General features: G+C 55.6%; 1 protein-coding gene across 2 annotated transcripts in view; it reads right to left on the bottom strand.

Moving 5' to 3' along the window:
• Flnc (filamin C) overlaps positions 1 to 22,930 on the bottom strand; it is a 28,083-nt gene extending 5,153 nt beyond the window's left edge. Inside the window, exons 1-39 of one of the 2 annotated variants that reach the window (XM_027391357.2) lie at positions 22,319 to 22,930; positions 17,266 to 17,514; positions 15,713 to 15,810; positions 15,427 to 15,577; positions 15,222 to 15,340; positions 15,030 to 15,107; positions 14,715 to 14,877; positions 14,353 to 14,553; positions 12,924 to 13,061; positions 12,450 to 12,576; positions 12,159 to 12,295; positions 11,763 to 11,956; positions 11,553 to 11,666; positions 10,830 to 10,973; positions 10,486 to 10,609; positions 10,222 to 10,382; positions 9,867 to 9,957; positions 9,597 to 9,766; positions 9,276 to 9,393; positions 8,929 to 9,191; positions 8,003 to 8,600; positions 7,256 to 7,429; positions 6,989 to 7,151; positions 6,578 to 6,738; positions 5,756 to 5,923; positions 5,543 to 5,666; positions 4,934 to 5,090; positions 4,669 to 4,858; positions 4,447 to 4,470; positions 4,083 to 4,330; positions 3,536 to 3,634; positions 3,124 to 3,223; positions 2,660 to 2,800; positions 2,262 to 2,390; positions 1,999 to 2,172; positions 1,155 to 1,316; positions 874 to 1,077; positions 284 to 436; positions 73 to 195 (exon numbers count right to left, since the gene is read on the bottom strand). In XM_027391357.2, coding sequence (XP_027247158.1) covers positions 73 to 195; positions 284 to 436; positions 874 to 1,077; positions 1,155 to 1,316; positions 1,999 to 2,172; positions 2,262 to 2,390; positions 2,660 to 2,800; positions 3,124 to 3,223; positions 3,536 to 3,634; positions 4,083 to 4,330; positions 4,447 to 4,470; positions 4,669 to 4,858; positions 4,934 to 5,090; positions 5,543 to 5,666; positions 5,756 to 5,923; positions 6,578 to 6,738; positions 6,989 to 7,151; positions 7,256 to 7,429; positions 8,003 to 8,600; positions 8,929 to 9,191; positions 9,276 to 9,393; positions 9,597 to 9,766; positions 9,867 to 9,957; positions 10,222 to 10,382; positions 10,486 to 10,609; positions 10,830 to 10,973; positions 11,553 to 11,666; positions 11,763 to 11,956; positions 12,159 to 12,295; positions 12,450 to 12,576; positions 12,924 to 13,061; positions 14,353 to 14,553; positions 14,715 to 14,877; positions 15,030 to 15,107; positions 15,222 to 15,340; positions 15,427 to 15,577; positions 15,713 to 15,810; positions 17,266 to 17,514; positions 22,319 to 22,673 — 6,487 coding nt within the window. In that variant the 5' untranslated portion in view covers positions 22,674 to 22,930. The remainder of the gene's footprint in view (positions 1 to 72; positions 196 to 283; positions 437 to 873; positions 1,078 to 1,154; positions 1,317 to 1,998; positions 2,173 to 2,261; positions 2,391 to 2,659; positions 2,801 to 3,123; positions 3,224 to 3,535; positions 3,635 to 4,082; positions 4,331 to 4,446; positions 4,471 to 4,668; positions 4,859 to 4,933; positions 5,091 to 5,542; positions 5,667 to 5,755; positions 5,924 to 6,577; positions 6,739 to 6,988; positions 7,152 to 7,255; positions 7,430 to 8,002; positions 8,601 to 8,928; positions 9,192 to 9,275; positions 9,394 to 9,596; positions 9,767 to 9,866; positions 9,958 to 10,221; positions 10,383 to 10,485; positions 10,610 to 10,829; positions 10,974 to 11,552; positions 11,667 to 11,762; positions 11,957 to 12,158; positions 12,296 to 12,449; positions 12,577 to 12,923; positions 13,062 to 14,352; positions 14,554 to 14,714; positions 14,878 to 15,029; positions 15,108 to 15,221; positions 15,341 to 15,426; positions 15,578 to 15,712; positions 15,811 to 17,265; positions 17,515 to 22,318) is intronic. The other variant, XM_027391358.2, reaches the window with a different exon arrangement.
• Positions 22,931 to 25,105: the final 2,175 nt, after the last annotated feature.

The raw sequence follows: 25,105 nt of genomic DNA on the forward strand, positions 1-25,105 counted from the left end.
ACATCCCATGGCCGGCCCCGCCCTGCTCCACCCTGCCCCGCCCTGGCTCTTCTCTGCCTTTGCAGAGCCTACCTGGGATCTTGAGGTTGAGGTCGCAGGTGCTGCCAATGGTGGCAATTGAAGGTGCTTGTCGGCGCCGGGTGATGCTTTCCTTCATGCGTCCCTCGCCAGTCACCTTCACAGTGAAGGGGCTTCCTGCAAGTGAGAAAAGGAGAATGAGGTTCATGGGTCACCTGCCTGGTCACCAGATTTGTCCCCTCCAAGCCCCGGCCCAGAGCCTCACCAGGCACGTGCTTGTCAGCAAACTTGATGTTGATGACGTAGGTGCCGGGTTCAGTCGGGCAGTAGGTAACTTTGCATGTACCATCTTCCATATCCTCACAGTTAATGTCCACCTTGCTAGGACCTTCGATGCTCAGCCCCAGGCCTCCATACCCTGAGGGAAGGAAAGCGAGCCTGTGATACCTGCTCCCACATTGCTCTTCTGACCCATACGGTAGACTCTGCCCAGAGCAGACGCCAAATGAGTATAGTGGCCACTAGGGAGAATGGCACCATGAGAGGCAGAAAAGCAAGCCCAGGGTTTGTCATCATGGCCCACTGTAGAGGCGTTCTGGAAAATTCCATACTGTTAGATTTCAGCGAGTGGGGACTAACAAGCTCGGGATGGCTAAACATTCTCTTAACTGTGACAGAGCTGATTGGGGACAGTCACTTTTCCCCAGTGAGCTCCAGGTTCAACCCCAAGAGGCTCAAGAAGATCGGGGGAGGAGGCTGAGGCCAGAGGGGGAGGTTCTGGGCAGGAAAGAGGGACAAGGACCCGTGGAGTACCAACTACACGGGGGGGGGGGGGGATTCTGGGGTGAGAAGCACCTGCATTGCGGGTGTCCACGATGAACTCTGCCACCTGGAAGGTATGTCCCTCAGAAAGACCCTTGCCCCAGACGCGAACTTTGCTGGCATCGCCGATCTCTGAAGGCCCCACCAAAATCTTAAAGGGGCTGTTGGTGACATGCTTGCCGCTCTTGCGTACGCTCACCACGTGTTCCCCGACCTCCTTGGGGGTAAAGGAGATCCCTGTGGAGAAGGGACATTGAGCAGAGCATCCCTGAGGCCTCCCCCATTCAAGTACCCCCATGAATCACTGTGCTCACCAATGTGTCTGTTGGGCAGGCGCTTTAAAAGGCATGGTTCCTCGTTGCCTGAAGGGGCACGGATGCTGGCTGTCAGCTGGCTGAGGTCACTCTCTGTGATCTTCAGTGACACATCCGTGGAGGTGCCCACATTAAGTTGTGATGTTCTCATTGAGTCGTCACCTAGGAAGGAGTTGGGGTGGGTCAGGCTGTTGGCTCCAGACAGACTCTAGCATCCCTGATCTACATCAACCCAAACAACCTCAGAGAGACCCAGCATCCCTGTTCTCATGCCTGACTGTCCAGGAAGGGCTAAGTCCCTCCTTGAACCTTTACATATTTAATCCTGAGTCACATGGAACAAGACACTGGACTCTCTGTATGGCTCTGTCACAGTGCTAAGCTATCTCTGGGCTTTCTCAAGATGCCATAGAGTGTCAATGCCCTACATTTTCAAGAGGAACTTTAATTGATTTAATTTGAAACCCTATCTTTTTCCAAGATAGGGTTTTGCTGTGTAACATTACTGGCTGTAATGGAACTTACTCTATAGACCAGGCTGGCCTCAAACTCACAGAGATCAACCTGCCTCTGCCTCCTGAGTGCTGGAATTAAAGATGTGCACCACCGCCACCTGGCTTGTTTTGTTTTTGTTTTTGTTTTTTGAGTCAGGGTCTTTCTATGTAGTTTTGGCAATCCTGGAGCTCACTGTGTAGACTAGGCTGGTGGTCATGTCTTTTAAAGCATGGGATGGTGAGATGTTTCTTGCCCATCCTTACATTTATCTCAAGATGCTCTCCTTCTCCCCAGCAGTCTCTGTCCAACCGTGAACTGACTGGAGCATATACCTGAATATGCACCTCACCTGTGATCTTGGCCGTGAAGGGGCTCCCTGGGATGTGCTTGTCGTCAAAGCGTACAATGATGCTGTAGTCCCCAGGTGCTGTGGGTAGGTAGGACACAGTGCATGTGCCGTCCTTGTTGTCCTTGCAGGTGATCTCTGCCTTAGACGGGCCCTCCACAGCCAGTGACAGACCCCCTGTAGATGAAATTGGGCAGAGATCAGAGGGTCTGCCCGCGTGCCTGAACCTGGCCAGGCCCCTCACCTCTTTCGGCAGCTTTCCTCACCTTCCCCAGCATCCTTGGTGACAATCGTAAAGGTGGCAGGCTTGTTGACCATGCCATGGCTTAGACCTGGTCCATAGGCACTGACATGGCGGCTGTTGATGGCATCTACATAGAATTGCAGAGGGCTCCCTGGGTAGTGACAGATGGAGCTGGGTCAGTATAAGGGCAGGGGCTTCCTGTACCCACGCCGGCCCCCAGCGTCTTCAACAGCCTTGGTTGCTGAGCCCTGTGTCTCTACCATACCGACTTGACTCATGACCCACCAGGACACACATTTACCCAGAACCTCCCTCAATGCCTGTGCATGGCAGGTGCTTAAATACTTATTTAAAAGAGAAAGGCAGGACCCACATGATGTCAGCTTCTCTTGCCATGGCCTCACCCTACCCCCAACTCACCAGGGATATGGTTGCCATCATACTTGATTCCCATCTGGTGCAGGCCTTTCTCCGTTGGTGCGTATCTCACTGTGATGGTACCATCTTTGTTGTCAGTGATGTTGGGACGCGCTGTCTTACCAGAGGGCATCCGCACCTCCCCTGAAGGGCAGACACACTTACATGAAGGACCCTGGTTTCTCCCACTGCAAGCCCCGCCTGTCCTGGGTCTGCTCTGGTGTGGTCCTGCTTTCACCAGAGGCCAGACACTGGGAAGCAGTCTCTTTGGGAACAGAAGGATGATCCTGAGCTTGGAGACAGAGGGCTTAAACCTGAGTTCTAGTCTGCCCAACTGTGGGACCTAGACTCGTTTCTTTTCTCTCCCTGGGCCCCAGTGCTCATCTCTACACTTGCTCTTAGACGAAAGGCCAACAAGCACCCTCAGTTCTCCTCAGAGGGAGCCTCGTGTGTGCAGGACCCAGTACCTGTGAGCTCCCCTTTCTGCACCGTGAAGGGGATGACCAGGTTGAAGGGCCTCAGCATGGACTCCAACGGCTCCACGGGTACCACGGGCTCCTCGGTGGCCTGCAGCAGGTGAGACAGAAGAAAGGACATTGGCTTGGGGGTGTGGCCCACCTTGTGACTGAAGTCAGAGAGAATGAGGAAAGAACAAGAAGAAGGTTAATGATGAAACCCTGAGCGGCAGGAGAGGTGAGCCAGCTGCAAAAGAAAAGAAGGGGTGCCATACCCAGCTCTGGGCTCCCTCTGCCCATCCTAAGGCCTGCCTATTCCCCCAAAGGCCCAACCATGGCCCAAGCCTGCAGAAGAACAGAAGGAAGAAATGAAGGAAGCGGGGAAGAGAAGGGTGGTGGGGCCTGCCATGGGAAGCTCGAGTACCCAGTGTGTGGGGCAGGTGCCGGGCCGAAGAGGGGCATAGGGCTGGCGCAACTGCAACACTTCGGCAGGCTCCTCCACGTGAGGCAGGGGGTCACATGCCTGGGAAGCAAGGCACAGGGCACGCCATGTGGTGGGACCTAGAGCCCAGAACGGACTCGGAATGGCCCAGGACTGAAGTCCCGGGTGGGTAGCTCACGTGTTCCACCCTTGTCCTGCAGGGCCACCTCTGTGGAAACAGAGGAGCCAGGGACAGAGAAGGGTCAGAGAGGAACACAGTGAGCTCCTCCAGAGAGGGATGGCACCACTGAGGCAAGAGGTGGAGCTGTGCCACCTCTCGCACTGTGGCAGGCTGCGGGGGTTGGGGGGTGGAGGTGGGGTTCACGAGGGCTCAATTCTAGAGTACTCTGGCTCCAGGATCCATTCACTGGACATGGGGACAAGCTCTCTGTTTCCTTGAGGACAGCTTCTAGGATCCCTTGCAGCTACTAGGAGGCATACTCTGCACTCCCCACCCTGTCCTCCAGCCCCACCATGGCCATGAACTTACCAGCACGTGGAAGGGGCTGTTGGGGATGTGTTCACCCCCAAAGCGGATGGTGATGACGTATTTGCCCGGCTCAGGTGCCGTGTAGTAGATATCGAAGGTACCATCGTGGTTCTCAACCACGTCCACGTCGAGCTCTGCCCCGTCTGGCGTGGACACCGTGCAGGTCACCTTCCCCTTGCCTGCAGCCTTGGCATCCACTGTGATCACAGTCTCCTCTCCAATCTGGATTCGGGGACCCAGACAGGCACCTGGCACAATGGAAAAGCCAGATGAGGGGCTGTGGAGGCTGTGCCTAGCCTTCTCTTCTCCAGTGGCTCCCACAGCCTCCAGCCCCTAACAAAGGAAGAGAAACAAGGTTACTCACCCAATCCATGGCCTCCAATGGACACTGGAAATAGACAAGAAAGTTAGGCCACAAAGGTTCAAGATGAGCTAGTGGGTGGGGTGATGGCGGGGGGGGGAGGGGGGCGCTAGGGCAAAGGGGACAGGCTCTTTGCCAGCATTCCCAAGGGACTGGGCTGGGGATCTAAATGCACTTTAGGGAGGCTGGTTTACCAGTAAGAAGGGAGGCAGAGTTGGTGCTCACCTGTAACAAGGCACTTGCTGGCATCCCCTGTAGGCAGGGCATGTATGCGGAAGGGTGAGTACGGGATCTCATCACCGCCATACTTGATGGTGATGGTGTATCGACCACTCATGTCTGGCAGGTAGGACACAGTGTATGTGCCGTCCCCATTGTCTCGGATGTTGGCCTTCTTGGGTTTACCCTCGGGATCCTAGGGGAGAAGGAGAGGTCAAGTCTGCCTTTGCCCTCAGAGTCCAACTGGGAAGGGGGCTGTGCCTAGACTCACCAGGATCTGGACAGTGAGCAGCCCCTCCCCAGCATCCCGAGCATCAATGGTGAACTCCACCGGTAGGCTGGCAGGGATGCCAGAAGCGTTGAGGCCAGGGCCACTGGCCCGCACCTTGCTGGCATCATGGGCTGGGAGCACTTTGATCTTGAAAGGGCTTGAAAAATAAAGAACAGACAGTCATCAGGAGTTGGAGCTTGGGAATGGGAGCCTTCCCACATATGGGCAAGAGGAATGACTCTGCAAGGCGAGCGTGGAGGGGCTGGTTCCCAGGACCAGGAGACATCTTGAGTCTTGGAAGAGGTCTCTGAAGGACCCATTTATTGTAGTCTGAGCATTTTTTAATCCAAAGGAAGATGTTGTTTTTTGTCTAAAGGGGTGAGTCCCTGGGCTTTCTGTGGCTCTTTTCCTGGAATCTGATTTGGCATCAAAGCTCCTGGGGTGAGATTATATTCAGGCAGAGAACCCTGGAGTGTAGCAGGATAGGGAAGTCCTGGGAAGGAGGTTCAGACAGATAAGAGGGACTCTGCCCAAGTCCCGGCCCTGAAGGTGTGGCCCCAGGAAAATCTCTCCAGAGCTCAGCACGGATTGCCCAAGGCTGGTGCTCACCTGCGGGGCACCTCCTGGTCAGCATACTTGACAGCCACTGTGTAGGGTCCATCAGTGGCAGGTGTGTAGTGGACAGCGTGGGTGCCATCGCCATTGTCACGCACCTCCACGGGCTCAGCCAGACCTGGACAAAGGTGGGGGTGGGGGTGTCAATAGGGCTTCCTGGAACCTCACTCCACTTCCCTTTCTTACCCCAGACATTCTATTCCATACCTGTGGGGCCCAGCACGGCCACCTGCAGAGGGGCCCGGCCAGCTTGACTGCAGTCCACTGTGAAAGTCTGAGGTACTCGAGCCCTGACACCGGTCCCTAGGCCTGGTCCTGAGCACTTCACCTTCCCAGGGTCCACCACATCCTTCACAGGAACTCGGAATGGGCTTCCTGGGAGGAGGAGGAGGAGATGGTGGTTATCCTCTCCCCACTGCCTGGGAAAGTCTATCTCCTCGTGCTGAGAATCCAAGGACGAGGCAACCTCCCTGCTACTGAGAGGTCCATACGGACAAAAGACCAACATGAAGGCAGTTTGGAACTTGCTGAGACATAAAAGACAAGAGTATGCAAATTTGCAGAGTGAGGCAAGGCAAACCTCACTTACTTGGGCTCAGCCCAGGTAGATAACCCTCCTAGATTGTTAAAATGTTAAAAATGGAATATTTTAAAAACGACTTCTGTTTCTGACACTGTGGTAGAACATGAAGAGGCTATACAACACGCAATAAGGAGAAAACAGAGTCTTGTTTTAGCAGATCCAGTTCCTAGAACAATGGGAGAAGACAGGCACACTCAAGCATCTGGGCTACAGGACAGCAAACCTAGTAAGAGAAGCAGCATGACCAAGGCCTGGTGCTCCAGGCCAGGGCCTCTGGGAATGAACTGGAGGAATGAACTGGAGGAATGAACTGGGGGCTCTCACACCACAGCACCTCCTACCCCGCTGCTCTGCCCTCTGCAAACCGCCCCATCCACCCTTCCCCCAGTCTTCCTTGTGGCGCCAGAGTCCTGTCATCCACAGCCCAGCCCACCCTCTTTGCCCACCTGGGATGGGCTGTCCCCCAAAGGTGACGTTGACATCGTAGTCTCCAGGGCTGAAGGGGATGTACTCCACTGTGCAACTACCATCCTTGTTGTCCTTGCAGGACATTTTAGCTTCTGAGGGGCCCTCAATGGCTAGGCCAAGGCCTCCAGTGCCAGCACCCCTATAAAAGAACACTCCTGTCAGCTGTTTTAGAGCCAGTGAAAGGGTTAGGGAAGGGGTTGGGGGACAGGGAGGAATAAAGAGGGCAGGCTGCTGGGGATGGACTGCATGGGCTGTCTAGGAATACAGGGAGAATGACCCTGGGTCACCTCTGAAATAGGATGAAGTGGGTGACAGGGCAAATAAATGGAAAGGGCAAGAGATCAAGATGGATATAACTTTGGGTCAAGGTTAGGCAAAGAGAAGGATACCTGGTTTCCACAGTGAAGCGGTTGGCCTTGTTGACCAAGCCACCCTCCAGGCCTGGTCCAAAGGCTCGGACTCGGGTGGGGTCACAGCCTTCAGTCACACCCACTCGGAAGGGGCTCTTGGGCACAGCTACCTCATCATATAGCACCTCCACCAAATGCACACCTGGAAGCCAGTCACAGTCAGTCAGTCAAGGAGCGCAGAGCCCTCCCTCATCCTTGCCCTCCAGAGCACACTGTGCCCCGTTCCCACTCGTACAAACCCCTTACCCTCTTCATAGGCAGTGTACTGCACTCGGTAGGTGCCATCCCCATTGTCTGTCACATAGGTATCTGTCTTAGCACCCGAGGGGTTGAGTACCCGAGCTGTCACATGGTTGCCGCCTGTGGCTGTCAGAGACCTCGCATCCACGGTGAATTCAGTCGTCACCTCCCGCAGGACACCTAGATCCAGGGAGCCAGGCTCAGCCTTTACTCAGCCCCTTCCTCATCCCTCACTCCGAAGCTGTTCTTTAAGTAGAGCCTAGCCAACTCTCTGCGCCCTTGAGTCTCAGGCCTTCCCTCACACCTTCTGCCTTTGCTCCCTTCACCATTCAGTGCCGTCCTCTGCCCTCGTTAGTGCCCTGCCAGGCTGAGGACTGTGTCCTACTTGCCTCTGCTCAGCTTATCCCTCGTTGATCTGTCTCCCTCGCAAGCAGCCCACTCATGTAACTATCTCCCGGATTCTTGACACCTAAGATACAGCTTTCCCACTGTGCCTTTTTATGTGTTCTCGGCTTTATTGGGGTCTGAGATGCCTTAAATCGACAAGTTCAAAGATCTTACCAGAAAAGTGCCCAGGGGCCGATGCCATTTTGTCACAAGATCAGAGACTAATCTTCATGCCCTGTTGGTCCCCCTTGCTCCTTTTTCTGGGGTGTTGAGCCCCCGAAACCTCCATTTGCTCATCCCCCAGCTCTCCTCCCTCCCTCCTGGCCTAGTCCCATAACTCGACACTGTGGGCTGCTCCTCTCTTACCATGTGGCTCCACACCAGGCCCGGAGACCTTGATGCCACTGGTATCAACTGCAGGCTGCACGTGGACACGAGTGGGGAACTTGGGTATGGGGTGGCCGCCATACTTGATGGTGATGGTGTAGGTGCCAGGGAAGGCAGGGCTGTAGGTGATGTGGTAGGTGCCATCCGCGTTGTTGTGGATCAGCACCTCGGCTTTGACGCCAGCGTCCGACAGGATCTCAATGGTGAGCTCGGCCTCGCCCGCTTCCGAGCAGTCCACAGTGAAGGTGGCTGCCTCTCCAGCCTTGCCACGCTCCAGGCCTGGCCCACTGGCCCTCACCTTGCTTGGGTCGAACACGGGCTGGATGGTGGCCTTGAAGGGTGAGCCAGGGATGTGGGCTTCAGCAAACAGGATATTGATGGTGTACTCGCCTGGCTCTGTGGGCAGATAGCTGACAGCACAGGATCCATCTCCATTGTCTTGGCACTCGATCTTGGCTTCGCAGGGGCCCTCAACAGTCAGCCCCAGGCCTCCTGTGCCAGCTCCTTTGGTGTCAATGGAGAACGGTGCAGGAGTACCTACAAGCCCACCCTTGAGACCTGGGCCATAAGCGCAGACCTAGAAAGATGAACACATGTGTTAGTCCCCTGAACTTGGCTTCTTCTAAGTTCCCAGACTCTGCAGCTGTGACCTGAGCAAGCACCTTGAGCTGTAGCAGCCAACTCCAGGAGATGGAGTAACAGTGGATCAGTTCTGTGGATCAGGTCTGATTCCAATGCCAGTCTCTGAACAACTAAGCTGTCTCTAAGACCCATCCCCCAGAAAGGATGCTCCTGGCTCTGGATGTGCCTACTCTAGGCTCATGTGTTCTTCTGGTCTCTGCCTATAACTCACTCATCTTTCCTATCAGCCCCCAACTCCTGGATCCCAGCCCCTGTGTGTTTACCTTGGAGGGGTCAGGGGGCAGGACACCTTCCACAGCAAAGGGGCTGCCAGGCACTGGGTGACCATCATAGGTGATGTCCACTTTGTAAGGTCCCTCTTCAGGGGGCATGTAGCGGACGGCCTGAGCTTCTGCACCACCCCCAGGCTCCAGCTTGCAGGGGATAGGTCGCCGGGAGGGTGAGGTCATCCGCACATCTAGCTGACCCTGACCACCAGCCCCTCTTGTATTCACCGAGAATGCCTGTTCCTGTCCCACGGCCACCTCTGCATAGAGGGCAAGGGACACCATGAGCAGAGACTCCACCCCTCACCCAACACCCCGCAATCCCAGGGTGGCTCTTCACTTACTGCTGTTAAGTCCTTGAACTTTGACTTTGCTGAGGTCCAATGGGGGTGCTACATTAACCACAAAGGGACTTTTGGGGACAGGGTCCCCACCGTAGGTCACTGTTACTGCCATGTTGCCCTATGGGGTACAACAGAAAGTCAGAATGGAGTGGCTTAGATCCAACCTAGTAACAGTTCCTTGGAGTCTGCAGGCCACTGATCTAGAGCAAGAGCAGACAGGAGGTAAGGAATGGCCAAGGACCCAGAATGGGCTGAAGCTGAGAAGCTTGCATTCAGGTCCCATGCTCAGCATAGGGGACAGCATGAGGGAATGAGACATACCTGCTGGACAGCAGTGTACTTGACAGTGTATGAGTAGTCATGGTTGTCAATAATTTCAAAGTCCCGCACGGCCTCGCCCTTGGCTGCCCCAGCAAAGTGCACATCCAGCTTGGCCTTGCCGGCTCCCTTGGTCAGCACAGTGAAGTGAGTCGGCTTTCCAACTTCCACACCTGGAATCCCCATCCCAGCCAAGAGATGGTAGTGAGGGCCTGGAAACCAATTCACCACAACCCCAACTCACACCAGCCCCAGCCTGGCCCAGACACCTACCTGTGCGGCTCAGCCCGGGGCCCTCAGCCTTGACCTTGCTGGCATCGTGGGATGGGTCCACCTTGATGTGGAAGGGACTGGCAGGGATCTCCTGGATGTGGAAAAGTCTTGATCAGGTTTCCCAGGAGACAGGATTGAGCTAGATGCTGGTCAGGACACTCAGGGACCCAGTGAGGGTAAAGACAACCTCTAAAAGCACCCCCGTGTTGTCTGAGACACAGTGCACACACAAAGAGGACGCCACACACAGCCTCCGTGCAACTATGCTTCTGCCTCAGAAACAGCTCACTCCAGCCGCCTTCCCAGACCTTTAACTTGCAAGCCCACAGCTCCTGACCGTTGAGGGCTGCGGTACCTGGTTGGCAAACAGCACCATGATGGTGTAGTGGCCAGCCCCTGGGGGTGTGTATTTGACTGTGAAGGTATCATTGTCATTCTTGATGATGTCAAAGTCGATGTCAGCTTCCACAGGCCCCACCACACCAGGTCCACACTTGATGCCAATGCTTACGTCACCTGAGACAAGGAAGGGCAGGGACCGTGAGTGAGACTCAGGCAACCGGTTCCAGTGGATCCAAGCCCTTCCCACCTGGAACACGCCCCCAAGGGGGTTGCGCACCTTGCCCAGCTTCGCTGCAGTCCACTGTGAAATAGGTGGGTTCATTGGCTTTAAGACCTGTCTTCTCTACTCCGGGGCCGTATACCTTTACCCGCTCAGGATGGCTGCCCTCTCCCACATTCACCTGTGGGCAGGGGAGGGGTTTGATGCTCAGGGAGTAGGCCTTGCTCAAGGCTAACCTCTCCCAGCAGCTCTCCACCCCAGCCTCACTCAGCCTCTTTATTGGGGGCTTCAGGCAGGAAAATGCGCAGAGGGTCCATGCAGCCAGTACCGGCTGTGTGGGGCCCAAACTCCTCTGGGACTCCTGGTAGATAGTGTGCAAGGGGTGGGGTTGGTAGACATACCCTGAAGGGGCTCTTGGGCACGTTGACACCTCCCCAGGAGACGATGATGGTATGCTTAATGGGCTTGGTAGGCACGTAGGAACAGCGGAAGGTACCATCACCATTGGGGATCACCTTGATGTCGATGGGGCAGCCATCTGCATCCTGTGGGCACCAGCCAAGCAATGTTCAGAAGAGCAGAAGTGGCCACAGGACTCTCAGTGTGCCCTCTGCTGGATCAGTCATTCTCTGCACCTTTTCCATTTAGTATCTACACACCCACTCCAAGGCCCAGCCACTGATATCAGGCCAGTACCTACCCTGGGAGCCAAAAGACTTGGCATGAGGCACCTGTGTAGCCTGCTTCCTAGCTTATGTTTATCTTATGAGTTAGTCAGGGAAAGGCCGGGCTAAGTCATTATTCCTAAAATTGATTACCAAGTCTTTTAAAGAACAACTGTCTCCTTGGAGCCTCAAGACTTTTAGGGGTCAGTGGACACTAGTTTGAGAAACTGACTTGAAACCAATGTCATATTTGGTGAAACTGTCTTTCAACTGCAAATTACTGATTCAAAATGAATTTGCTTCTAAGATTATCTATCATCAGTAAGAAAATATGGTTTTAATTTTCCATAGACTATGGCTACATGAGACTCAATCCTGCTTTTCTGTGATGTTGCAGCCTCCTTTCTGGAGGCCCCTGTCTGTGGTAGTGGGGCACAGTAGAGACACTGAATGTCCCACCTGGGCATAGAGCTTCAGATCTCCCTTGCCAGCAGCGCGGGCATCAATGGTGAACTCAGCCGGCTTGTCCACGATGCAGCCAGTGGGCTCCAGGCCGGGTCCAAAGGCTTTCACCTGCGCAGGGCAAAAGAGGAGGGCTGGGTTGGGGACAGGAGGAGGAGCAGTGCACCCGAGCCCAGTCCAGACAGAGTGTGGGAGCTGGGACCCCACCTTGTCTGGGAAGCAGTCTGGTGGGGCTGGCTGGATGTGGGCAATGAAGGGTGAGTCTCGGATGTCCTCATCGTCACAGATGACATGCACAGCGTACTCTCCAGGCTCGGTGGGCCAGTACCGAACATCACACGAGCCATCACCCTTGTCGTCACACTCTATCTTGGCTTGTGAGGGCCCCTCGATGGAGAAGCCTGGGGAGAGGTGGGAGGGCCAGAGAGCTAAGAGGCAGCTGGGCCTCTCAGGCAGGCCCCCGTGTTTCCTTCTGCCTCCACCCAAGCTGCCTCTGTCTCCCGGGCCATGCTTATCCTGACACCCTTCAACACCATCGCCCTCTTCCCCAAATCCTCACTGTCAGTCACTATATCACACCTCTTCTGCCACCCAGCCACTTACCCAGCGTCCCCACTTCTGTGCCAATGGCTTCCACCACAAAGTCAGCTGACTTGCCCACCTGGCCAGTCTCCAAACCAGGACCCCATGCCCGCACTTTCTGGGCTCCAGCCTCTGGGCTCACCTGGACCTCAAAAGGACTAGGGAAAGGAAGGGCGTGGCATCGATGTTAGGAAGTGCCCTGTCTGAGCCACCCCGCTCCCATTCCTTCAAAACTGCAGGGAGCTACTTCCTCTCCTTGCAGCCAGTGACCCAGACAGGAAGACCCAGACAGGGCGGAGACGTTGTGCTTACCTGCGGGGGATGGCATAGCCACCCCATGTGATGGTCACCACATACTTCCCAGGTACCACAGGGTAGTACTCGCACTCGAACACACCGTCCCCAGCCTCCCGCACTTTCACTGGCTCCTCTGTGCCCTCTGAGGAATAAAGGTCAGGGAGGACAGGTCAAAAGTCTGGAACTCCCAGGTTTTTTGTCCCCTCCAGGAATCCTTGGGATTTGGGCCTATATAAGGGAGGTGCTACTAGTGGGCAGAGATGAATATAATATTGGGATCATGTGTCACCCCTGAGCACAGCAGCCCAGTGTAGCACACGTGGTAGAGAAAACTAGGTCCAGTTCTCAGGCTGGGAAACAGGCAGGGGAGAGTCCATGGTGCCTCTGGTCACTATGTCTCTGGAGTCTCTGGATGGGGCTGTGTGTGCTGGCTGCCACTGGTCATCAGAACCACTGTCCAGTCCCCCAGCCCTGGGCTCTGGCACTCACTTGGCCCCTTGACTGTGACCTTGAGTTCCCCACTGCCAGCACCCTTGGTGAACACCTTGAAGTCAGCCACCTCTTTCACACGCACGCCTTTGGGCTGCAGGCCTCGCCCAGTGGCACGGCAGGCATTGGGATTACAGGCTGGGGGAGGAAGAAACAGAAGGATTGGGTGATGAAGGGTCCTGAACAAAGACCAAGCTCCTTGTCCCTGACCACCTCACTGTGCATGGACCTCCTGACCCCTCCCAGGTACTGGACATGGCTTCATGCAATCCTGCCCCATGCCTTCTGTGTCCACCGCAGAACTGGGACTGCTGGGAGCAATGCTGAGCTCTGGGCAGAGATCTGGTGCAGGCCCAGGAAAGGGCCTTTTCTCAGAGTCACTTCAGACAAAGACACGGCAGAGTCTGCACTGAGTAGGCTAAGAGACAAGGAAGACACCTAAGGCCTTCCACCTATAGCCCCAGGCCTTCTCAGGACGGCCACAGCTGACTCACAAACTGTGGCGTGCTACAGAACATCCAGCACCACCAAGGAACAAGAGGGTTTCCATGTGACATTAAGCCTTCCACCGCGCATGGGCAATGCACGGAAAGCAGCCTGGTACAATACAGAAAATGGCATGGAGCTCACGGGGCACCGCAAAACTGACAGCCACACATTATCTAGGCCTGCCGGAGAACACAGCTAGCGGCACCGAACTCAGACCCTTTCACGGAATACAGGCAGCGGCTCAGCAGCTGGGGCCAGGCATAGAACACCGATAGACAATGGGACAGCTTCTAAATTTTGTGACAGAAACTACCAGGCAAACAGCAAAAAAAAAAAAAAAAAAAAAAAAGACCTGTCAGAGACCACAGGCAATGGCATGGAACTCCAGCCTGTCACCGAACGGCACAGAATAGGAGCAATCACACCATGTGGGCATGCCACAAGCACAGGTGAGGCTAGCCAGCTAGGACCATGCCTGGCCACGCCTCCACTGTCCAGTACTAACGTGGCGCCACTCTCTTGGCCTGGTGGACAATGGACACAGAGGGGGTAGGCCGCAGCGAGGGTACTGAGTACAGGGAAAGAAACCGTCAGGGGTAGGTTCACCAACTGAGCCTCGCACTCGGGTGAGAGCATGCCGTGTGTGCTCTGCCAGTGTGGCCCCGTCCTCCTCTCCCAACCATTCTGTGTCGCCCATATTTGAGTCTCTTTCCATGTGGTCTCTGGCCCTCCTCTTAGCCAAACTAGCTTCCTTGGGGTGGAGTGATGAGAAAGAAGGAACTCCCTCAGAGCCCCACCTAGTTGCTCCTGTCTGTCTCAACAGCTAGCTGCTGCTCCCACCTCCACCCCTGTGGATGGAGTGCTGCTCTTCTCATCGGCCCTCAGGACTGAAGTCTGGTGACAAGCTGTCTGCGTCTGGCTCTGGTGAGGTAACCCTTACCTTCTGCCACATGAACAGGGAAAGGGCTTCGGTTGATGGGGGCTCCAGCAAAGGCCACATGCACTGTGTGTGGTCCCTCCACCACAGGTCTGTATGTGCAGCGGAATGTATTGTCACCCTTGTCCTCCAGGGCCACCTCTACTGTATCCCGCCGCCCCTGTGGGTCCACGATCACCACAGCAACGTCACCTGTGCCAGCCCCTGCAAAGGACAGGTGGTCAGCACCCACTCTAGACACATCTGATCAGGCTCCCTCATCCTGAAACTACCCCACCGCCACCTAGGACCTCTGTCTCAGCCAAGTCAGCCTCACACCCATACTCAGTGAAAGGTTGCCTCAGCACACCATGGCTAGCCCTTACCTGCAGTATAGATGTCAAAGTAGGTGGGTTTGTTGGCCACATTACCCACAGGTTCCAGGCCAGGGCCACGGGCTGATACTTTGTTGGCATCCCCAAGAGCCATGCCCACATTCACCTCAAATGGACTACGCTCGATGTTCTGGCCAGCAAAGAGCACAGTCACCTGGGATGAGGGAGGTCAAAGGTTAGCTTAGGGGACACTAGTTCTGAGGGAGTCGAGAGGAAACATTAGGGTGAGAGGCAGACTGTGGCAGTGGGGTGTGGGCTGAGAGGAGCAGCAGTGGAGGGCATGAGGGCCTCCAGGGAGAGAGATACCTTGTGTAACCCAGCAACCTTGGGCACATAGGAGACAGCATACGTTCGGTCCTTGTCATTGTTGGGAACCACTTTGGCCTATTGGGAAGGAAAAAGATTGAAAAAAATTCACATAATTGTGATCAATCCCTGGACTCCACCATCCTGAGCAGCCCTGGTTGCAATTCCTTCATCCCCCAAACTCCACTCTACCTCCTCAGTGTGCCCCTCGGGGTCCTCGATGTAGACCAGCACCTCACCCATGCCAGCATCTACCGTCTGCACAGTGAAGTGGGCTGGCTGCAGCACAGTGTTGCCCTGGGGCTCGATGCCTGCAGGCAGAAGTGGAGCCCAGATCACTCAAAGATCCCACGCCTGCCCAGAGGCCTCAGAAAGGCTGGTAGGACTCAACACATACCAGGCCCATAGGCAATGGCTTTCTTGGGGTTCAGCTGCTTAGATCGAACAGGGGCTCCAGGTTTGAGTTTGGCCTTGGGAAACTGGGACAGGTAGGTCATCACAGAATGCTCGTCCACGTTGGGGTCCACGATTTCTTCAGGGGCAATCACCTGCCGTAGGAAGAAATGATGGTTGCACAGTGCTCGCCCAGTTCCCACCTGCTCCATGGCCAGGTACCCTTACAGCCCTTACCTCTCCACTACCCCTCCCACCCTGTGCCCCACTATACCCATCTGCCAGTGTACCTGGGGCACCCCAAGCCAGTCATCTGCTTGCTGCATGGCCTCTCTGGCATTCTGCACGGGCTGGTTGGGGTCCCAGGCTTCCCAGTCAGGGCAGAGACCTAGGGAGATGGTGGCAGAACATAACGGAATAAACCCTGGAGCTATCACAGAGTGTTCGTTTGGCCAATAATCCCAGAATCCACAGCTTCAGATCCTTCCAAGCCAGCTCTAGGCCCTTCCCCAGCCAGGTTCCCTTTATTCCCTGGTGTTTCAACCCATCACCATGTCAAGGCATAGCAGTCCTTGCTAGCACCAACAATGCGTCCTTTCTCTCCTCAGATGACACAGCCTGGCACCAGCCCGGCCAGGCAGCCTCCTGCCTAACCCAAGACCTAGCAGAGACCTTGAGCACCGAACCCCAAACAAAGGACCCCTCCACTTCCTGCCAGGTGCCTAAGGGTGGACAGGAGGTCAAAGCCCTGTCCCCCATAACTCCCACATTACATCTTTTCACAGATTCCCAGAAGTCTCGTCTCTCGAAGCCATGACACACTAGCCTTAGGAATAAGGATAACTCTCTCTCCCTTCTTAACTGCCTTTGGGGAAACTGAGGCATCAAAGTAGCTACTAGAAGATAGGTTCTTCTGTCTGGACATCAGGAACCCAGCCTCCCAGCAGGTAGAATGCTGACAGAGTCTCAGATCACCCTGTGAAGGGCTGGTTGTAGGGTCATGGGGGCAGCTTGGTCCAAGACAAAGATAGAGAAGGCTTGACAGCCCTGGTGAGGAAGGGGCCGCCAGCAGGCTGGAATCCGTGACTGGCTGGAACAGCTGAGCTCACTGCTGGCAGCCACACCAGCTTTGGGCCATGGCTCAGCAGCTGGGAATGCTTCCCAGGCTGCATGCCCCCGCCTCCCACCCCTGCTCCCCAGCTGACCCCAGGGCGGGGGAGGATTCCCCCAAGGGGCTGAAGCTCCTTAGGCCAACTGCCCCACGGTAGATGACAGGAAGGAGCTGGTTGTTAGGTGGAGCTCTGATCTGCCTGGGTCTAACCAGGCAGGTCCAGAAGGGCAGGCCAGGGTCACCTGCCATTGGACAACACAATGACACCATCCTGGGCCTCACCCCTCCCTCAAAGCCATCTCAAGGGACATACAAAGAGTATTTTCCGTATCTAACTCGGGATTTCTTGCTGTAGGTTCCACCTATTTCCTTTCTTCCTGCTGGAGTAAAGGAACAGTGTCCATGTGACAGAATAGACCCAGGGCTCTGAGGTCACTTCTGGAGTGAGTTCTTGGACAAATCACTAGCCCTCTCTGGACTTTTAGGTTTGCCTATAAAATGATAGGTTAGAATCCTTTTCTTGCTCCTATTAAACCTAGCCCAGCAACCAGGAACAGCCTGATTTTAGCAGTAATCTCTGGCTGGGAGAGGAGTAAACCCCTCAGGTGATCCTGATCCCTTGAACTCTAGGGTGGACATGACAACAAGCACAGAGAGCCACAACATCCCCAAATGGTCTCCCAGCCTCCTACTGGACTAACGGTTCTGAGGTGTGTCCATTGACCTACTCACCAGGGGCACAGTTGTCCACCAGGGCACCCAGAGCCTTGCCGTCCTGCCAGTCCCGGTTAAAGTTGGTGATGGGCAGCTGGGGCACCTTGTTCTGGATCCAGCCGAGCAGGCGCTGCTTGGGTGTTTGTTTCCGGGCATCCTCATCGTCCTCATCCTCCCACATGGGCATGGAAATGGAGTAGTGGAGAATCAGGGTCCAGATCAGGCCTAGGATCAGCTTCAGGTTCCCATCCACAATGGCCTTGCTGTCTGCAGAGCCAAGGGAACAAGGCAGCTCAGAAGGGCATCTGTGGTGGGACCCTCCATCACCCACACTGCCCCTGGAGCAGCTGTTCGGGTGACAGGGTTAGGTTCCTCCTCTGACCGGGCCCCTGTCTTCACTGCCTGCCTTCTTTCACTCACTCCTGTGGACCCTGCCAGATGCCAAGTCCTTTCTGGTCTCACCTTCATAAACAGGCTGCTTTCCTCCCTGGTACCCCTTCCTCTACCCGAAAAACCATCCTCCCCACTGGCTGGCGTCTCCCTCCCATCTAAGCAGGTGCCCTACTGAAATGCAGGCCTCTTAGGGACAGATGCTGGTTTTGTTTTGAGTCAGGGTCTTATGTAGCCTGGACTGGATAGCTTTGAATACTGACCCTCCAGCCTCTACTTGTGAGTCCTGACATTATAGTCTAGGTTTATATGGCACTGGGATCAACTCAGGGTCTCATGTATGTCAGTGGAGCATAGATCAACTAAGCCATATCTAGGCCTCTTGTTTTAACTGTTTGACACAGAGGCTGTGCATATTAGAGAATATAATCTGATAAGCTTTGACAATAAGGCATACCCACAAAACCATTGGCATAAAATAAAAAAAATAAATATAACCATCACTCCTCAAATTTTCTCATCTATATCTCTCTGTGATCCTCCTCCCAGCCTGTCATGCCCCCACCTTCTGTCTGCTTTCCAGACAGTTTGCATTTTCAATTGGGACATTTTTCTCCTTTCTCTTTTTGTTCTAGCTTCCTTCGCTGCAGACCTTGAATTTTATCATGTGTGCATTTGTGTGTGTGTATGTGTGTATTCATGTGAGTATGTGTGATATGTGTATGAGTATGTGTGTGTATATACAGAGTGTGTGTATATATGTGTTCAGTGTGTGTATGTATATGTGAATGTGTGTATGTGCATGAGTGTGTATGTGTATGAGTGTATGTATGTGGATATATGTGAATGTGTGTATATGTGTGTGAACATGTGTATGTATATATGTGAGTATGTATTTATGACTCTGTGTGTGTGTGTGTGTGTGTGTGTGTGTGTGTGTACGTGCATGCCCGTGTGCACCAGAAGTTGATGTGTGGTGTCTTCTTCAATCATTCCCCACCTCACTTTTTAGACAGGACCTCTCTCTGAACCTGGTGTTAATCAATTTGGTCAGGCATCCCCACGGATGCTCCTCTCTGGGCCAGAAAGAGAAGTATTGGGATTAGAGGTGTACCAGCTTTCTACATGGGTGTTGGGAATCTCAACTCAGGTCCTCAGAATTGCATCGTGAGTACTTTGCCAACCTAGCCATCTCCTGGGATTTTGTTTCTACAAAAGTGGAGCTTGGGCTCTCGGGGTCTCAGGAATAGTGGATGACAAAGTTAAAGTTGAACAGGACCAGATCAATCCTGCCTACATTCATGCCCGAAAAGCTAAAAGGGCTTCTGAAACAAACAGGGTCTGGGAGGAGAGAAGGGTACAGTACATGCTTAGCTAACACTTGGAAGTCATGTTGCCTAACGCTGGGGGTTCCTGGCATTTCAGGGGAGGCAGGGGAAATACCACTCATGTGGCCTCAGCTCTTGGAGTACGTTGGACCCCAACTGGTAGGCTGTATTTGTATAGGGAAATGGAGGTCTGAAATCTGTCAGCTTCCCTGGGCCCTGTTTGTGATACACGATGACTGAAGATGTTCCTGAGAGACAAGAGGGGAAACTGGAGGTCCCCCTTACACATCACTTCCTGTTCTGCTTTCCTCAGATCTTGGGGAGCCTCTGCCACCCTCCACCCCACCCCCACCTGCCCCCGGGCAGAGGAATCTATGTCCCCCCAGGCCCCACTGTCACTGATTCATTCTTCCTTCCCCAGGAGCTCTGCAGCCCGCCCCTTTCCCCGGGCTACACTGGAGCACAATGGTTTGGCAGCTCTCAGATTCCATGACACAGCCTCCTGGTGCTCTCCAACACTCTCAAATGCAGGCTCACAACACTTTCACACAGTCCGGACACTCGGTACCCCCAGCCGTTCACACAGCTGCCCAAGCCCAAGCCAGGCTCCCAGACCCAGAAGGCTTATTTGCAAACTGGAGCCAGACCCCTGGGAGGGAGACCTTGAAGCTGCAGTGTTGGGAGGGCTGGAGCTGGAGAGGGGTCATTCATGTTTGCTGGAAAGAGAGGTCTCTCCCTAGCAACTGGCCCTGGGCCAGACAGCAAGTGGTCCCCAGCTGGGGGCAGGAGAGGGCGGGATAGCAGGCCCAGAGTTCCATCCACCCTGGGAGCTATGACCTTCCTCTCTTTCCAACCTCTTAGGAGGCCAGGCGGGGAGAGGGTGGTAGAGCTCAGCTCAAGCCAGGCTTCTCCCCCCCACACACACACACACATCCCACCAAGACTCTGCCTATCTGGGGATAACCCAAAGGGGTGGGAGGAGTCAGACAGCTAGCCTGTGACCCCCCCACACCCCTTGCCTAGAATAGAGGGGAGGAGACAGGGCTGGCCAAGGGAGGGGCTGGGACAGCTGCTGTCCCCTCCAGCCCCTCCCTCAGCTATTGGCTCTAAGAGAAGGAATAGCAACTGGAGAACAGCTGCGGGACAGAGCTGCCTCATAGGCCTCTTTGTTTGGAGGGGCTGAGAGGGTGGTGGGGGTTGCTCCCCGTGCTGGGGGTAAGAAGGGCAACCAGCCCTTCGATCCAAGCCAGGCCTAGAGCCCTTCTTCCAGGTGAACTTCGCGATCAGCAACCTTTCCAGTCCCCGACTTTCTTTCTAGTGAGAAGTGGGGAGTCTCTGAGAACCCCACCCTCAGGTGCCCAGATGTCCATTCAGTCCTGAGACAGCGTCTGGCGGGGAGACCTCTTCCCTCTTCTAGATAGGATGGGGAGCCAGAGTAAGCAGGATGACCCCCTTTGCCGTATTCCCCTTCCATCACCTAGGGATCGCTGGCTGGTGTTGTGCCCCTTTGCTCCAGTCTCAGCCCCAGCCCCAGCCCAGCCCAGCCGTTTAATTGCTGACAGCTAATCTCATCAACACAGGGTGAGCCACTTGGCCCAAACAGGGCACAATTCCCCTTCCTCTCAGCGGGAACCCGGGAGCTTCCCTCCCGCCCCCAAACCAGCGCTGGTTTCTTCCCCCTCTACTCTGGGTTGGCCCCTCCGCAGCAGAGCCAAGGGGGCTGGAGCCAGGCACCACCATGGGGGGAGGGGAGAGGTGCGTAGGGGAAGGATGAGGCCTGGAGAGGGGCCCACCGCCCCCGCAGCCAGCAGGGAAAGGAGGCTGAGCCGTTTCCTATAATGTCTTACAGAGGCTGCAGACTTTCCCCTGGAGACCCCACCTGGGACAGTCAGTACTGCTTCTCCTGTCCCCGTGAGAAGGGAGGTGCGCGGGGGGGGGGCGGGGGGCGGAGGGGGGCAGGACTGGCTTGGCTTGAGCTCCCATCTCCACACCCATCTAACAGTCTCCTAATACTTAGCTCCACCACACACACCAGGGCCCCCTCCCCCACCCCTTGTCCTCAGGCTTGTCCTTCTGGAAAGCTCAGAGACATCTGCTGTGTCACGGAGACAGGGCTATTTCCAGGCCAGAGCAGGAGGGTGGGGTGTGTGTGTGGGGGGGTAGTACTGGGGCTGGAAGAGGTAAGGCCCCGGGGAAAAGCCTGGGCAGGGCAAAGGGCCCCAGACTGATCTCAGCTGCTAATTCAGGAGGCCTGGAGGTTGCCCTAAGGGAGACTAGTGAGTGGACAGACATCTAGTCAAGTAGTGAAGTCTCTGGGGACATCCTGTCGCAGTGGACAACAACATCTAGCACCATGTACCGTTCCCCTTCTAAGGCCTAGGGCCATCCTCCCAAAAGGTCCAGTATCTGTCCCTGTAAGGCTCTGAAGAGTTCACCTAAGGTGCAAAGTGGAAACCTTAGTTCTGCGGGGCAGGGCTGTAAGGTGTGGAACAGTCTCTTGCCACCCAAAGCCCACCCTGGGCTTCTGAACTCCCAGGGCTAGCGTGTCTCCCCACCCCCACTCAGAACTGACACACCTTCCAAATCTGGTTACACTCAGTGACTTCCTCTCTTGCGTTCCCCTCCCTCTAGGGCAGCTTGACCCTTAGCTGCAGCCAATCCCAGGCCAAGGGGTGGGTTGGAACAGGGAGAGCATGGACAGTCAGGAGTCCCCCTCCCAGGCGACTGAGGCGACCAAGACAATCAGGAGTTAAAGCTCCCGGCCGGCCGGCCGGTCGCTCAGTGCCTTTTTAGGTTTCTGAGGCTGGGTTCTGCTTGCCCTAGCCCCCCTGCCTGATCCCAGATGGGGAGCACATGCCTGCAAACAGCCGGTGGAGCTTCAGGCCACTAGTCTCCCTGGCCTCGGGGCCCTGAGCACCCAGAGGTGGTTGGGACCTGTGTTCAGTCTGCTTTTGCCCAGCGGCGAAGGGGATGGGAAGCCATGGGGGTGGCGGGAGACGCCCCCAGGGATTAACAATGGGTACCAGCCCTGCCCTCGCAAGCATGCACAAGGATTGCCCGATGGGATGAAAGGTGGGAACCCTGAGCAGGTTGGTAGGGGTGTGCGTAAGGAGGCTGAAGCCGAGAGGCTCGGAAAACTTGGGAATGGCTGGACTTCTTCCCAGGGGTGCCAGCCGTCCCTAGAGGGGTGTCAGGGATGCAGCCCGTGCTGGTGAGGGCGAAACTAGACCAGGGCGCTCTCGTGCCGGGGGAACCGCTCTCTCCCTCCCTCCCGGCTCTCGGTACCCGCACCTGTGTGCCCGTCCCAACCCCCCGCTGTGACCCAGCCCTGCCGCCGCGATGCCAGCACTGACCGATGGACACGAGCTTGATGTGCTCTCGCTCCAGGAACTCCAGGGCCACAGACACGTTCTCCAGCTTCATCTGGCGGAAGTTGGGGCGCGGGTGGAACTTGCGGTACATGCGCTTCTGGCTGAGCACTTCGAGCAGCGCGATGAGGCGCAGCCCGTCGCTGAGGTCGCGCTGCAGGTCGGTCAGGCGCTTGCCCACACACTTGAGGTGCTCGTTACACCACCGCGTGAAGGTGTTTTGCTGGATCTTCTTCCATGGCGCGTCCTCGGCTAGGTCCTTCTCGGTCGACGGCATCTCGTCCGCCTCGTCGGCCAGGCCGAGGCCAGAGGCGTCCGGGTAGCTGCCGTTGTTCATCATGGTGGCGCGGCGGGGGGCCGGGGGCGTGCGGTCTGGGGCGGGTGGGACTGTGGGTGCTGTCGGGGCGCTGTCGGACGGACGGACGGACGGACGGACGGACGGGACGCTGCGCTGTAGGTAACTTCTCTGTGGCTGGCGGGGCTCGCGGGCCTCCTGGGCTGAGCGGCTGGGCTGTCCGGCTGGGGCTCGCTCTCTCTCCCTCTCCCTCTCCCTCTCTCTCCCTCCCGGGGCGGAGCGGTGCTCGGGAAGTGCGGGCCGGGCCCCGCAGGCCCTAGGGGGTTTTTCCGGGTCCACGTCAGAGCGCCGGCCTCCAGGAATGCCGCCGGCCCGCGGGTGGGGGCCGCGCCGAGCCCCACGGCCCCGCCTCCGCCAGCCCCTCCTCCACGCAGCCCGCAGGAGCGGGATGGGGTGCGGGCCGCTTGCCCTCGCAGCACACTCTGCCTTCCCAAATCTAGTTCCAGTCACTGAGGGGGTGAAGTGCACTCCTACCACACCCAGGCTGGATTAAAGATATGAATGGGGAAACTGAGGCAGTGGTTAGGGCTAAACACACTGATGTGGTGTTGACAGAACTTTCTGGAGTTGGTGACAAGGCTGTTGACAAAACCTAGGAGCCCTGGCTTCTAGCCTGGTGTATTGTCCACCTGTGAACTCAGAAAGGAAGTAAGAGAATGCGCGCGCGCGCGCGCGCGCGTGTGTGTGTGTGTGTGTGTGTGTGTGTGTGTGTGTGTGTGTGTGTGTGTGGACAACCCCAGAGGAAGCAGGGACACTGACCAGGACAACTTGGGGGGAAGACTGAGTTTAAGAGGCTCCCCTTATTTTGCCACTTTACAAGCATATAACCCTTATTTGGAACACAAACCCAGGGCCACAGGAGAAAGAGCAAGGCTCCTGACCGTGACTCAGTGTCCCTGTCACTAGCCCGTTTAGACTTATTGGCTCAGAATGAAGCTGAGCTCAGAAAAAGGGTACCCAATGAGTCATTTTGTATGCCAGCCCCCCCCCCGCCCCCGCCCCCAGCCTGACTCAACCAAGTTGATGAGGGGAGGGAAACACCTCTGGCCAGTAGTGCCAGGGAGCCCCCCTGGGCGATATGCCCATATGGGCTACGGGGCAGATCCTCCCGGGGAAAGCAGGAGTATGCCAAATAGTAGGAAGAGCCCTGGCAGAGGAGGCAAGGGTAATGTGACTGGGGCAAGTAGGCATGAAGTGAGGCAGGCTGGGTGCCTAGGCAGCAGTAGGCTGAGCATAAGCCCAATAAGGCAAGAGGCGTGGGGAATGTCGACAACAGAGAAACTGAGACAATCACAGCAGCCTGTCACAGACAAGGGAAAGAGCTACAAAAATGCATCTATATATTAAGGAGAGGTCAGATGTCCTGACACTTTCCAGGGTGTTTGTTCTCTGCTTTGCATCCTTCAAAACGAAGTAAGCTTAGTGTTGGAGGAAGACAGTCCTTAACTCAAGCCCTGTGAGAGCTGAGGCTGGAGATGGTTCTTTGACCGGACAGGTGAATCATTTTACCTTGTTCCTCTCCTCCCAGTCATGGTGTAAAGGAAGGGGGTAGTGAACATCTTTGGGGGCTCTTTTCCCAAGGGCAGAGGGAAAGCAATGCCCATTATGGACTTAAAAAGGAGCTTAGGGGCTCTGAGGGAGGCAGTGCGTATCATGACATTTTCATCAGTCATTTCTTTTTCTTCTCACCTAATGAGAAGGCCTGGTCCTTAGGCAGGGAGTGGGGGAGGAGTAGAGAAGAGGCCAGAAACAGAAAAGGGACCTGGAGTGCATGGTGTGTGTGGCAGGGGGTGCCTCTGGGGCCCTGAGAATGACAGGAGAGGTATAAATAGCTTGGGCCCTGCAGCTCATGTTCTGTTGGCTGCCTGTGACGAGGTGCTCAGGAATTCCTCTCTCCTGTTGGCAACCCCCTTCCTTGTCTCCCATACTGTCATTCTCCCCACGCCACCTTCATCACATAGCCAAAACCCCCAGCAGGCACCAGCACTGTCTACTTGAAATTCAGCTCTCCTGTGGAAGGATGCCTAGCTTTAGACACTTAGCCGGGTCTCACAAGGGAAGCTGTGTGTGTGTGTGTGTGTGTGTGTGTGTGTGTGTGTGTGTGTGTGTGTAAAGGCAGACTTCTAACAGCTAAACCCTAAGGATTTAGGAGCACTAGGTCCACGGTGTTGTCTTTGTTGAAGAAACAAAAATATAGATCTGAAAAAGAATAGATTATTCTCAGAGTTACTGGAGAGGGAGAAAGGAGGTTGGGCAGAGTACCTGGAGCCGACCCCTTACAGTCAGTCCCTCGTGGCTCTCAGCCTCGTGTGTGTGGGTGTTATGGGGTCCCTAGTCAGGCCAGGGACTCTGTCGATGTGGGACTGATCAGAGGGAATCTAGCAAGGGGAGAGGCCTCCCAGGGATAGCTTCCCGTG

This window comes from Cricetulus griseus, assembly GCF_003668045.3.
Source record: "Cricetulus griseus strain 17A/GY chromosome 1 unlocalized genomic scaffold, alternate assembly CriGri-PICRH-1.0 chr1_0, whole genome shotgun sequence".
NCBI lineage: Eukaryota > Metazoa > Chordata > Mammalia > Rodentia > Cricetidae > Cricetulus > Cricetulus griseus.